This window comes from Mustelus asterias, chromosome 6 (genome assembly GCF_964213995.1).
Source record: "Mustelus asterias chromosome 6, sMusAst1.hap1.1, whole genome shotgun sequence".
Taxonomy (NCBI): Eukaryota; Metazoa; Chordata; class Chondrichthyes; order Carcharhiniformes; family Triakidae; genus Mustelus; species Mustelus asterias.
Window position 1 is genome coordinate 80,779,593 of NC_135806.1, and position 15,380 is coordinate 80,794,972.

Here is a 15,380-nt window from a genome sequence, read left to right on the forward strand (position 1 = left end):
CGACCAAGAGCCTCTAAATGTATTTGTACAGAATACATCTGTATATGTATTTTCCTTTGGAAGTTCAACTTCAAGAAAATTTCTCTGTACTACAGACACGTCCCAAGTTGTACCTGTCCAAATGTTTTACTGGGGTCTTAAGTGAAAGTTACCCAACATATGGGATCCTTGTATACAACATATGAGGTCTTTATTTCTAGTACATAGAATATAAGTTAATGAGGCATTATCAGTGAGTTCTGTGGAGCTTGTATACAGTTGATGCAATCCAATATTCCGCTTCTAGCATTTTGAATGGCATTTCTTCAAAACAACTCACTCCAAGCACATGTAAAGATCACGGTGGCGATGCTCCCATCTTGCTGCACTGATTTTATAGCTCAGCGGGTTGGGAGAATCCAGAAATAGGCACGGAGATGCATTAGAGATGCAACCCATAATTTCCATGTAATTTCAATATTAGCAGGCCCGGCACTGAAGTACCCAGGATTACTATAGCTCTCCACTTATGGGAAGCTAGTGGCCTGACCCCGCTGGAGTGAGGTGGGGGGAGGGCAATCAGGGCCCCCCAGAGGGTCGGATGGGGGGTGTCCACTGGGCATTGGCACTGCCAGCCTCGGCCCCCTGGCACTGCCCAGGGGCCTAATTGGGGGGGGGGGGGTGGTGGGCGCGATTGGTGGGGGCTGCTACTGCCATCCTGCAGTTGGGATTGATGGGGGATGGGGGGTGGGGAAGAAGACGGTGGCCAGTGATTGGGACTGGTGACATCTTTGGGGGGGGGGGGTGGGGAAGAGAGGGAGGAGGTGGGGGGGATTGGCGCTGGGGGATGGGGGACGGTTGAGGCTGGGCCCTGGCCTGCTTAGGAGGCCAGTGATCGGGCCGTTTGGGGGGGGGGGGTCACGGAAGGCTGGCGATGTGGAGTCATGGGGTTGGCCAGCGATCGGCCTGGCAATTGGGAGGACGGCAGATAGGGGCCACTGTGCATGCACCGATCTCGGCACTGACAGATTGGTGCATGCGCAGTGGCCCACTCAGCACGATGCTGCTGGTCTCTCCAGCGGGAATAGACCCCGACCTCTGATTTTTAACAGCACTTACGCTGAGGCACTCAACAGTGCACAGAGTTTGGGAGATTCTTCTCTAAACTCTCACTCAAAAAACCAACGCGATTTACTCCAGTTTTCATGCTAATTTGATACTTAGAATTGTTTTGGGAGAATCACCACCATTTTACACAAAACACTTCGACCGAAGGTTTACTATAATATGTTTTAACAATTATGCAGCTGGGACACAAGTTTCATAAAGAGGAGACTGAATGGGATACTGATGCTTTAGAATGCAATAATCCAACCATGAGGGAGGACTTTATAATTCATCATTTATGGCCTCATCTTCAAACATAGGATAATCACATTGAAGTGTTCCTTGCACAGTATCATTCATTTCTGGTGGTACTCTACAGATTATTTTAAACTAACATAGGCCATGTACATTTGTGTACATGTTGAAATGTTAGCGAGCACCTTCTGATCTAAAATGTGTCTGGACTACCTCAAATTACACTGGAAAGGAAAAATATCTTAAATTTGTGCATTAAGCTAAGCAAGCAGTTTCATGTTGCTATTATGCAGAGGCTATGCAAGTGGTATTTCCTGCTAACAGGAAACAGTCCAGAAACACATTCTGCCTACCACACAACTGATCAACATTATGTATGAATCTCAGTGCTGATGCAATGCAGGTACGTAGGTTGTACATCCCAGTGAGCGGCTGATTGAATCAAACACTTCCTCAAGGGCAAGACTGTCTTTCCTTAGGTAATGATACTAGAACTGTACACAGTACTTCAGATGTGGCTTCACCAATTCCCTGTATAATTGTAGGAAGATATTTGACTGTTACACACTTTGTAATAAAAGCTAACATGGTATTCTTTCTAACTACTTGCTGCACCTGTGTGTAAACTTGCAATGATGCATGTACAAGGGCATCCAGTTTCTTCTGAATGAATTCATTTCCCAATCATACAAACAAAAAAACTTTGTCTTGTATTTTTTATACCAAACTGAATATCTTAAACTTTGCCAGATATTATTCGATTGGTTATGTTTTTGTCCACTCATCAACACTTCTATATCCCTCTGAAGCCTATTTGCCCCTCTCCTCAATGTCTATTTTCCCACTTAGCATTGTATCATCAGCAAACTTGGATATTTTACATTCAGTCCTTTAATCTAAGTCATTAAAACAGATTGTAAATCGCTGAGGCCCAAATAGTAATCCTTGCAATACTTCACCAGTTATTGCCTGCCAACCTAAAAAATATTCCTACACTCTGACTTCTGTCTATTAAACAATCTTCAATCCATGCTAATATATTACTTCCACTCCATGGGGCCTAATTTTCTGTAATTACCTCCTGCATGCTACATTATCAAATGCTTTCTGAAAATCCAAATACACTGCATCTACCCTTATTAGGTACACCCTCAAAAAACTAGCAATAGATTTGTCAAACATGACTTCTCTTTCACAAAGCCACATAAATTCTGATAATCATATTTTGATTTTCTAAGTACCTTGTTACCATGTCACAAACAACAGATCCTAGTATTTTGCTCACTGCTGATGCTAAGAAACTGGCCTGTAATTCCCCATTTCCTCCTTTCTTAAATGGAGTATTATATTTGCTACCTTATAATCCTTGGGAACTGCATTAAAGTCTAAGGAGTCCTGGAAAATCAAAATCAATGGAGTTTGGGAGCTAAAGCTTGTGGAAAAGTACTAATTTTTGTTGTTGTTTTATCAATTATTTGATGTTACATTATATTAATATCAGTTTGAGTAGAAATGCTATTTCTTTAAGAAATTTGCTCGAAATGGTTACACTCACCACAGATGCCCCTCGGCCAGTCTGCATGCTGCCCAGCCATGGCATATTTATTGGTGTGCCAGGAACACTGGGGGTATAAGGCGTGCTGCACTGCAAATCACCAAAATCGTCTCTAGCATGGACCACCAGAAACTCATCTGATCTGTGAAGAAACATTAGAAAATTGGAAAAACTGAGCCAGAGATAAAATATTTCATAACCAGTATTGCATATTTTCAGGCAAATTCTAATATTTAAATTTTCTCAATTTTTCAAAGGAAGTCACTGTACTGTTCCACAAGTGTTAGCAGCGAGCTCAATGAATGAATACTTTTCTTCAGTGTTCACCAAGGAGAGGGGCCATGTTTTTGAGGAAGAGAAGGTGTTACAGGCTAATAGGCTGGAGGAAATAGATGTTCGGAGGGAGGATGTCCTGGCAGTTTTGAATAAACTGAAGGTCGATAAGTCCCCTGGGCCTGATGAAATGTATCCTAGGATTCTTTGGGAGGCAAGGGATGAGATTGCAGAGCCTTTGGCTTTGATCTTTGGGTCCTCGCTGTCCACGGGGTTGGTGCCAGAAGACTGGAGAATGGCGAATGTTGTTCCTCTGTTTAAGAAAGGGAATAGAAATGACCCTGGTAATTATAGACCGGTTAGTCTTACTTCGGTGGTTGGTAAATTGATGGAAAAGGTCCTTAGAGATGGGATTTATGACCATTTAGAAAGATGCGGATTAATCCGGGATAGTCAGCACGGATTCGTGAAGGGCAAGTCGTGCCTCACAAATTTGATTGAATTTTTTGAGGAGGTAACTAAGTGTGTTGATGAAGGTAGGGCAGTTGATGTCATATACATGGATTTTAGTAAGGCGTTTGATAAGGTCCCCCATGGTCGGCTTATGATGAAAGTAAGGAGGTGTGGGATAGAGGGAAAGTTGGCCGATTGGATAGGTAACTGGCTGTCTGATCGAAGACAGAGGGTGGTGGTCGATGGAAAATGTTCGGATTGGAGGCAGGTTGCTAGCGGAGTGCCGCAGGGATCAGTGCTTGGTCCTCTGCTCTTTGTGATTTTTATTAATGACTTAGAGGAGGGGGCTGAAGGGTGGATCAGTAAATTTGCTGATGACACCAAGATTGGTGGAGTAGTGGATGAGGTGGAGGGCTGTTGTAGGCTGCAAAGAGACAGATAGGATGCAAAGCTGGGCTGAAAAATGGCAAATGGAGTTTAACCCTGATAAATGTGAGGTGATTCATTTTGGTAGGACTAATTTAAATGTGGATTACAGGGTCAAAGGTAGGGTTCTGAAGACTGTGGAGGAACAGAGAGATCTTGGGGTTCATATCCACAGATCTCTAAAGGTTGCCACTCAAGTGGATAGAGCTGTGAAGAAGGCCTATAGTGTGTTAGCTTTTATTAACAGGGGGTTGGAGTTTAAGAGCCGTGGGATAATGCTGCAACTGTACAGGACCTTGGTGAGACCACATTTGGAATATTGTGTGCAGTTCTGGTCACCTCACTATAAGAAGGATGTGGAAGCGCTGGAAAGAGTGCAGAGGAGATTTACCAGGATGCTGCCTGGTTTGGAGGGTAGGTCTTATGAGGAAAGGTTGAGGGAGCTAGGGCTGTTCTCTCTGGAGCGGAGGAGGCTGAGGGGAGACTTAATAGAGGTTTATAAAATGATGAAGGGGATAGATAGAGCGAACGTTCAAAGACTATTTCCTCGGGTGGATGGAGCTATTACAAGGGGGCATAACTATAGGGTTCGTGGTGGGAGATACAGGAAGGATATCAGAGGTAGGTTCTTTACGCAGAGAGTGGTTGGGGTGTGGAATGGACTGCCTGCAGTGATAGTGGAGTCAGACACTTTAGGAACATTTAAGCGGTTATTGGATAGGCACATGGAGCACACCAGGATGATAGGGAGTGGGATAGCTTGATCTTGGTTTCAGATAAAGCTCGGCACAACATCGTGGGCCGAAGGGCCTGTTCTGTGCTGTACTGTTCTATCTATCTAATCTTCACGCACATGGAGATTCCCATTAAATGTTAACAAGTCATTTTACCAGTGGAAGCATAAAGAAACAATTCTTCAAAGGACATCATGTGCGCACTTTCCAACAGACAGAATTTCCTCATCATGTGTTACTTCCTTCAATCATAACCATGTTTGTGAGTGTTCAAGCATCTTTTGGGCGACAACTGGGAGTTTTTTTTATTATTATTGCATCCATCATTTTGGAAACAGGTCATCTATCACACAGCTAATTGGGCAACTAGGTCATTAAGTGAACTTTTCAGAACCAGTTCTGAGAAAAATTCTGTCTTAATATTTCCAAATATCTTTGTTCAAAGAGTAAAAGTCGCATTGGAAGAAAATATTTCTGTGCATTATTGGGGCTGTAGAAATCCACAGTTCTGGATGCTTCACCAACTTTACTATTTCAGTCCTATTGCCACCAAATGTTAATAGTACATACAGACAAATGGTTTAAAAATCATCAAAAATCTCTCATTTGTTTTTAGAATGATAACAATGACTAGGCATATCTACAGTAGCTCCAGTGAAAACAGTGACTTAGCTTCTTATTTTACAACGTGTGCCACGTGCCACCTTTTTGTCAAGCTGAGAATGGTCTCATTTAGGAAATTTCGAACTAGAAGTAAAACAATCACTGAAGGATAATGCATACTACTAGAAATTTAGATGACTGTATAAAGACTATTTCAAACTGCATGGTCTTCTCAATTACAAAGCAGAAAATCAAATTGACTCTCATTATACATACCCTTTTGGTTCGAGTTCAAATTCATCTTCAACCCAAGTGTAGATCTGGGTAGCCAGGATAGCAGACACATCTAACTCCTGGATATCATGACTCGTGGCTATGGCAACACAGTTCCGATTAGCCTAAAAAACATTAACAAAGCAGAGTTATGTCAAAATTTGATATCAATAGTCGAAGAAAATAAATTAAATTGCCTGCACTATAAAATGTTGTCCCCCTTGTACAGTAGTAACAGAATTTCATTAGATGCACAGTACATTATATTTCTGAAACCAGTATTTATTAGTTGAGAGGCACACTATTTTGTGCGATAACAATAAACAATAATCTCTCCCTCAATGTCAACAAAACAAAAGAGGTAGTTATCGACTTCAGGAAGCGTAGTGGAGGACATGCCCCTGTCTACATCAATGGGACAAAGTGGAAATGGTTGACAGCTTCAAGTTTTTAGGGGCAGGATTGTACAGGCTCACTCGAGTGAAGCCGGAAATTCCCACTTGAGGTCAACAGACATTTCATTGCCCGCCCCTCTCTTGCTCCGATTCCATGGCAGACGAGGTGGTAGAATTTCGGCGTAGGTGTCCAGATCACCAACAACCTGTCCTGCTCCCTCCATGCTGATGCTATAGTTAAGAAAATCCACTAACGCCTTTACTTTTTCAGGAGGCTAAGAAAATTTGGCATGTCTGATACGTCTCTTACTAACCTTTACAGATGCACCATAAAAAACATTCTTTCTGGTTGTATCACAGCTTGGTATGGCTTCTGCTCTGCCCAAGACCGCAAGAAACCACAGAGGGTCTTGAACAAAGCCCAGTCCATCACGCAGACCAGTCTCCCAGCACTGACTCTGTCTACACTTCCCACTGCCTCGGAAAAGCAGCCAGCATAAACAAGGACTCCGCACACCCCGGACATATTCTCTTCCATCTTCTTCCGTCAAGAAAAAGACACAAAATTCTAAGGTCCGACCAACCGACTCCAGAACAGTTTCTTCCCTGCTGCCATCAGATTTTTGAATGGACCTACCTTGTATTAAGTTGATCCTTCTCAACACCCTAGCTATGACTGTAACACTACATTTGGCACCCTCTCCTCGCCTTCTCTATGTACGGTATGCTTTGTCTGTACGGTGGGCAAGAAACAATACTTTTCACCGTATACTAACACATATGACAATAATAAATCAAATCTTTTTCAAAGAAGTGATCAAACTGGCATTTTGGATGAAAATATGCATTCACTCACTTTATTAATTGCAAATGCTGTAATGATGTCAGATTCTTTATGGACAATCCTTGCCCTTCCACCAGGGTAACCAGAATCAGCTTCCACCTTTACAAACCAAAGCAGAAAGAGATCATACAGTGTACAATAACAGTTCAATTTGTTTGCTCATAGTACTGGAGTGTAACTCAATGTTAGAACTGTACAGCAAAAAGTTGCCAACTATTTTTTTCAGAAATTCACTGTCAGCAATTTTGCATAAGCCAGTACAAGACTAAAAAGAGAGGATTTTAGTACACTAGTTATACCTTCTTGGAATTAAAACAATGTTGTGCAGTTATAACATCACTATCATACAGTCAAATGTCAGGCTGTTCAATTTGGCATTTTGGCAAAGTGCTATTTTTCCATTCTGGATTTCAGGTTTGTGCAACACCAAAAGTTTATATTAGCAGTCAACAGTGCCACTATTGCTATTGTAATCAAGAAGCAACTGTTATACCAGAGACTGACAGCAATGTTTAACAAAATGATTTTACTGAGAAACTATTAATTTATCAAGTAGGTAGGAACAGAAAGCTGCTTTAGTACTTCTCACCTGATCCAGTACAATCAGAACCGATCAGATTAACTCTGTACCCTGTAGTATATTCAAAATTTTAAAATAAATGTACCTTTCATGTGATTAATGCCCCAAAGTTCTTCAAAGAAGGGTGAAAAATGAAAAAAAAAATCGATAAAAGGAAATGCATTGAGCCAGGGGAAGACATAATTAAGAGTGACTCCACGCTTGATCAGAAATAAGGTTCTGAATATTGTTTTCAAGGTAGAGCGAGAACTTGAGAGGCAGAAGTTTAGAGTTGAGATGGTATGGGGCTAACTGGCTGACGGCTCTGCTAACAATGATGGAGTGAGGGGAATAGGAACTATTGAAAGGCAGAGCACGAACAAAGGTCTGGACTGGATGCACGACTGGAGAAAATTGTAATGGTCGAGAGACATAGTGTAGATGAGTGCTGATGAAGGAGTGGATTTATTTTTATTCAAATACAGGATATGTTATTTGATGGCAGTGTCAGTATTTAGTGCCCATTCAAATTACCTTCGGAAAGGTGGCCATGACTGCCAGCTTGAACTGCTGCAGTCCACAGAAAATGTGGACTGCAGCAGTTGACAGCACAGGAGGCAATTTGGCCCAATATATCCATCCTATTTTTCTGTAAAATATACCTAGCTGATCCCAGTGGCCTGTCTTTCAAATGTTCTCTTTTCGGATAATTATCCAATTTCCTTTTGAAAGCATTGATTGAATCAGCCTTCACCACATTTTCAGGCAGTGCATTCCAAGTCCTAATCATTTATTCCATAAAAAAGATTCTTCCTTATGTCATAATTACATTTTCCTGTCTGCCAATCACCTTAAAACGGTGTCCTCGATTTCTCAATCCTTCCACCAATGGAAACAGTTTCTCCCTATTACGCTGTCCAGACCCGTGATTTAGAACTATCAAATCTCCTCTCAATCTTCTTGTTGAAAGATAGTTTTTTTGAATTCATTTACAGGATGAAAGTAACATTCGCGGCACACAAATGCCAGGCAATGACCACCACCAATAAGAGACACTCTAACCACCGCCCCTTGACATTCAATGGTGTTACCATCACCGAATCTCCCATTGTCAACATCCTTGGGGTTACCACTGACCAGAAACTCAACTGGACTCACCACATAAACACAGTGGCTAGGGATATAGGAGCAAATAACTCATCTCCTGACTCCCCAAAGCCTTTCCACCATCAACAAGGCATAAGTCAGGAGTGTGATGCAATATTCCCCACTTGCCTGGATGGGTGCAGCTCCAACAACACTCAAGAAGCTTGACACCATCCAGGACAAAGCAGCCCGCTTGATTGGCACCACATCTACAAACATCCACTCCCTCCACCACCGAAGCTCAATGGCAGCAGTGTGTACTATCTACAAGGTGCACTGCAGCAATTCACCAAAGATCCTTAGACAGCACCTTCCAAACCCTTGATCACTTGCATCTGGAAGGAACACCACCACCTGCAAGTTCCCCTCCAAGCCACTCACCGTCCGAACTTGGAAATATATTGTCATTCTTTCGCTGGGTCAAAATCCTGGAATTCCCTCCCTAAGAGCACATGACTGCAAGAATCAAGAAGGTAGCTCACCACCACTTCTCAAGGGCAACTAGGGATGGGCAATAAATGCTGGCCAGCCAGCGATGTCCATGAATAAAAAAAATGTGGATGTCGCTCGCTCGCCCAACATTTATTGCGCATTAGGTTAGATTCTCTCTTGTTGGAGATGTCATTGCCTGGCACTTGTGTGGCTTCCACTTACCAGTCCAAGCCTGGATTTTGGCCAAGTTTTGCTGCATTTGTACATGGACTGTGTAAGTATCTGAGGAGTCACAAATGGTGAAGAACCTTGTGCTGTCATCAGCGAATATCCCACCTTATGATGGAAGGAAAGTCATTAATGGAGCAACTGAAGATGGTTGGGCTTTGGATACTATCCTGCGAAACTTGTGCAGTGATGTCCTGTAACTGAGATGCATGACGTCCAACCACCACAACCATCTTCCTTTGTGCCAGGTATGACTACAACCACTGGAAGGTTTTCCCCTGAATTCCCAGTGATTGCTATTTTGTTGGGACTCCTTTATGCCAGATTCAATCAAATGTTGCCTTGATATCAAACGCTGTCATGCTCACCTCACTTCTGGAATTCAGCTCTTTTGTCCATATTTGAACCAAGGCTGTAATGAGGTCAGGAACTGAGTGATCCTGGTGGAATGCAAACTGAGCTTCATGGAGCTGGTTATTGCTAAGCAAGTAATACTTCACAGTGCTGTTGATGACCCTTTTCATAACTTTAATGATGATCGAGAGTAGACAGATGGGGTGGTAATTGGCCAGGTTGGATTTGTCGTACTTCTTATGTATGGGACAAATGAGGACAATTGCCCACATGGCCAGGTAGATGCCAGGTGTTGTAGTTCTCCTGGAACGGCTCGACTATAGCTGTGGCAAGTTCTGGAGCACAAGTCTTCAGTATTATTACCTGAATATTGTCAGGGCCTTTGAAGTATCCAGTGCCATTGGTTGTTTCTTTGTATTATATGTAGTGAAGCAAATATGCTGAAGACTGGCATCTGTGATAATGGGGCCCTCTGGAGCTGGCCAAGATGGATCATCCACTTGACACATCTGGCTGAAGATTGTTATGTATGCTTCAGCCATATCTTTTGTACTGATGTGCTGGACTCCTCCATCATCGAGGATAGGGATATTTGTGAAGCTTCCTCCTCCAGTGAATTGTTTCTTTGTCCATCATCATTCATAGGTGGATGTGGCAGGGCTGCAGAGCTTAGATCTGATCCGCTGGTTGCGGAATCGCTTAGCTCTGTCTATCACTTGCTGCTTATGCTATTTGGCACACAGATAACCCTGTGTCACAGTTTTACCAGGTTGACAGCTCATTTTTATGCATGTCTAGTTTTGCTTTGGGATGCCCTCCTCTTCTTCAATAAACCAGGGTTGAGCCTCTGGCTTGGTGGTACTGGTAGAATGGAGGATATGCCAGGCCATAACAAATTGTGGTGGAGTACAATTCCGCTGTTGATGGCCCACAGCATCACATCAATGCTCAGTTTCAAGTTGCTAGATCTGTTTGAAGTCTATCCCATTTAGCATGGTGGTAATGCTGCACAACATGAATAGCTTCAGCTTCACCAATTTATCCATATATCTGAAGTCACTTAACCCTAGGTCCATTCTCATGATTCCTTTCTGCACCCTTTCCACTACCATGCAGTGTTAATGAAAGCCTATTTGTGACACAAATAAACTTAAACCCATACATCCTCTTCAAGTGGTGCCCAAAAATGGACTCAATATTCCAACTGAGGCTTGACCAGTGTTGTTTATTAGGTTTATCATAACTTCCTTGCTTTTGCACTCCATGTCCCTATTTACAAAGTCCAAGATCCTGGATGCCCAATTAATCTCTTATGCAACCGGTTCTGCCACCTTCAACAATTTGTGCATATAAACATCTGCATTCCCTTTTAGAATTGTATCCTATATTTTACATTGCCTCTCCTAATGCTTCCTTGTAAGGTGTATCACTTTGCACTTCTGTATTAATTTTCACCTGCCATGTGCCCATCAATTCCAGGAGCCTACTTCTTGATATCTATCACTATCCTCCTCAAAGTTCACAATAGGTCCAAATGCATTTGCAAATTTTGAAATTGTGCCCTGCCGTTCAAATCTAGGTCATTAATCTCAATCAAGGGAAGTGGTGGTCCGAATATCAGCTTCTGGGAAACTCCACTGTTATACCTTCTTCCAATCCAAAAGGAACTTCTCCACTACTCTCTGCTCCCTGTCCCTCAAACTAATTTGCATTCATGCTGCCATGGATTGTTCTATTCAACTTTGCTGACGAATATATTTTTCGGCACTTTACCGAAAGCTTTAAGCAAGTCAACCACATGCATCACATTACCCTCGTCAACCCTGTCCGCTACCTCAAACTAGTGCCCTGAGCAAATCTGTGTTAAAATTCCTTAATTAATCCACAAGTGACTGTTAATTTTGCCCAAGATTATAGTTTCTAAATGTTTTCCCACCATCGAGATCTGTGGTTGCAGGGCTTATCCTGACACATTTTTGAACAGGAAGCAGCATTTACAATTCCCCAACCCTTTGGCACCAACTTGTACCTATGGATTTAAAAATGATGGCTAGTAGCTCCATATTTTCCACCATTACTTCCCTCAGCATCCTCAGATGCACTTGGGCTAGTCGTGATGCTGAAGTACAGCCAATCTTTCTAATGCCCACTCTTTATCCATTTTTAGCTTATAAAATGTCCAACTATGACAAAAACCTTGTAACATTGTTTTTCTTCATAAAGACAGATACAAGTTACTCACTTAGTACCTCAGACATTCCCTCTGCCTCCATACGTAGATCCCTTTTATAATTGCGAATTGGTTCTGCTCCTCCTTTTACCATCCTTTTGCTATTTACATGCCTATGCTTTTTGGATCCCCTTTTATATTAACTGCCGCTCTCTTCTCATACTCCTTCTATGCTGTTCTTATTTCTTGTTATAAATATCTAAAACATCCAAATTATAAAATGAGTATAACCCTTAGTTTTGGGAAATTAATATTTAAATGCAAGGGGGTAAATGAAAAAAAAACTGGATTAAGAAACTGGCAAACAACCCTAAGGTACTTGCAATTAAAAAAAAATGTCTATATTTACTCAAAGGGGTTAGAGTTAGAGGTATAGAGGTAAAATTAAACAAAACGTCGACCGCCCAAAGCTTCCAAATTGAGTCAGTGAGTCTGGTAAGATTACAGTCCCATTAGAGATATAACTAATCTATGCAATTCCCAGCATCAAGTGGTATTTTAAAGATAAAGATAATTTATTTCAATCACTATTTGGGATATCCACAAGCATGTCATGTTGCTGTGACCAGATTGCAGGGAGGCTTTTTCTGGTTTGAGTTGTTTTTCCCTGTGAGATGATTTCTCAGATACAGACAGTTTATGTCTGGAGCTGGAACAGCTTGGAAACAGGCAGAGGGAGGATCTGCCAGAAGCTGAAAAGGAAATGAGGACTCGGAGCAGAGGGCTATCAGAAACCAAGGGTGCTTTCTGTTTTGGAAGCCAGTAAAAATAGAATGGGGATTGTCTTGTTGAGATTTCTGGTCTTAACAAATAAATGTTCATAAAATATAGTGTCAGATTAAGTCAGTGGGCAAAACTGTGGCAGGTGGGATTTCAATTTGAGGTCAAACATTTTGGATTTTAAAAAATTCAGAACATCTTCAAAATGTAAATGATTAGAAAATGATGAGAAAAGGAATTGTCCAGGCATAGGTACAGGAAGTAATCAAAAATATTAATAGAATTATAAGATTTATCTCATAAGGATTGGGATACAGGGCATAAAAAAGGTTAGATTTCAGTTGTACAGCCTTGGGCAGACCCCAACTGAAGTACTACATTCAGTTCTGAGTAACACATAGAAAGGCAATATTCTTCTTTGAGGGTGTGCAGCAGAGATTTACTAAAATAAAAACAGATCTTAAATGGGTTAAATTAAGATTGGTTACATAACTGGTCTGAATTCTCTTGAATTTAGAAGATTGAAGTATGATTTAATTTGTGTTCAAAAGTAGATACAGAAAAGCTTTTGCCCCGGCGGTGGAACTGGACATGATCCTAAAATTAGATTAAGGCCTTTCAGGAGTTAGATCAGGTCACAGGAAAAGTAGTGGAAATGTAGAATTCTTCGACCCCAAATGGGGTATAGATCAATGGTAGATAAATGGAGTAGAGGTACAGATCAGCCATAATCTCCTGAAATGGAGCAACAGGCAAAAGGAGCTTAATGGCTTACATCCTTACAGTTCAAACAAAGTAGAAGAGTTTTCAATAGGCATAATTTGCAGAAATTGTACAGAATGCCTCCTGTATGCGGTGATTTTAATCAGGATTTAAATGGTAAATATGAATTTACTAAGTCCTGCACGACCACAGCAAAATATAATGGGTAGCAAACATTTTCCCAATTGCAATATTTAATATATTACAAGCTTTTAGAGAAGGTATTTGAAGACTTCTTCATTAAAGACCATCTGAGCAGAATCCTCAAACTGCTTTAATGGCTCTCAGCCATTCAATGTGTAAAGCAGTTCTCCTCATTTCTCGCCAGCTTAATTTTCACAATTCTGACACGTATCTGCATTAATTATTTCAAGTTCCAATGAAACACATTCAGTCGTGAAAAATAGCAGCTTTACCTCATGCTAAAAACACCAATGTCAAAATAAGCACCCTCGCAAGTAAAGGAAAAGCCAACCCATACCTGTTTATAATCCACCAGCATATCAAGTAAAGGGAAATGCTCATATTTCCAAATACATGATATAGTGAATAAATACCGTAACCCTGGCAATTTATGAACTTAATTTCATGCGTGTTCTCCCCAGGTACTTGACTTATGAGATTATTTGTATCTATAGATGCCAAAATGCAGACTCAGTCATTTATTTCGTCAAAATATGTTAAGAGATGTTAACATTACATTATAGAACAGTATTTCCTGGGGAGAGCACGACATTCAGTGCCAGAGATGGTTATGAACAATTGAGCTGTACCTTGTTGATGCTAGGTTCCTCCATCATAGAATTTCTGATTGTTTCAGTGGAGGTGTCTACTGACTACATCACAGAACAAAGAACAGCCACAAGACAAATGGTTTAAAAAAATGAATCAAGCATGAATTAGAAAACATTGCTAAAGATGAAGCTCTGCTCTTTATATAAAAAGGTGAAAAGGATTACAGAACCTAAGAATAGACGCTACATATACATGTTACATTTTTTTGTCACTACTTGAAAGTTCTATTAGCCTCATCTGAAATAAACAACACAATAATCTTCCAGATAAAATTAGGCTTCTCATTTCTTTTAATATTTTTAACAGGATTATATTGGATATTTGAGACAAGTGGTATTGCTTTTACAAGCTCAACTAATAGTTATTCGGTAGTACAGTACTTCAGTATTGCTGAAAACAAGAGACATGACGTTGAAGCTTTTCATCTTGCACTTCTCAGGACAGATTTGCGAGAACACCAATTGTCAAGGGAACATCAAGTCATACTGCACGAGATGAGGGCGCTAATAGAACATAGAACAGTACAGCACAGAACAGGCCCTTCGGCCCATGATGTTGTGCCGAGCTTTATTTGAAACCAAGATCAAGCATCTCACTTGACATGGAGAATGCATGGAGAGCTGCCAACCTTTTGTTTGCATTTAGACCAGCAGATAAACTCTGATTGGTCAAAGCATTGCTATGGGGAATTAACCAAAGCTTTTGTTTAGTTGGAAAGGACATAATGTGTGGACATGCTCCTTCTCTCTGCAAAGGAATACATGTAGCTTCCAGCACATATAAGTGAGCAACTCTGTGAGCCCAACTAAAAACCATAAATTGACTGTCAGTGTAACCCTTAACACAGTCAGGATTGTTTAGCAAGTCTATTCCAATTTTTAAAAAAATTCATGGGATGTGGGCATCAGTGCCTTCTTGGAACACTGCCATCCGAGTGGTTTAGGACACCCACAGTGTTGTTAGGGAGGGAGTTCCAGGATTTTGACCCAGTGACAGTAAAGGAACAGCAATATCTTTCCAAGTCAGGCTGCTAAACAGCTTGGAGGTGAACCTCCAGGCAGTGATGTTCCCCGGTATCTGCTGTCCTTGTCCTTCAAGGAATCACATCTAATGTTGCACACTAAATTATGGAATCACATCTAATGCGAGACACTAAATTGTAGAATCATATCTAACGTTGGACACTATGGGCCCTATTTTACCATTTCGATTCTAAGTGCTGGGCGGACTTGAAACTGGGAGTGTTTCTGTTCTGAC

The 15,380-nt window shown here is 41.3% G+C and overlaps 1 protein-coding gene across 7 annotated transcripts in view; it reads right to left on the reverse strand.

The window, feature by feature from the left end:
• The window catches only part of dmxl1 (Dmx like 1), a 185,849-nt gene that overhangs the window by 14,579 nt on the left and 155,890 nt on the right, over positions 1-15,380 (reverse strand). For 4 of the 7 annotated variants that reach the window (XM_078214619.1, XM_078214616.1, XM_078214614.1 and 1 more), the window contains 4 exons: positions 14,102-14,164; positions 6,910-6,996; positions 5,662-5,783; positions 2,897-3,038 (listed from right to left, as the gene is read on the reverse strand). In XM_078214619.1, the coding sequence (XP_078070745.1) occupies positions 2,897-3,038; positions 5,662-5,783; positions 6,910-6,996; positions 14,102-14,164 (414 nt within the window). The remainder of the gene's footprint in view (positions 1-2,896; positions 3,039-5,661; positions 5,784-6,909; positions 6,997-14,101; positions 14,165-15,380) is intronic. The other 3 variants (XM_078214618.1, XM_078214617.1, XM_078214615.1) reach the window with 1 other exon arrangement.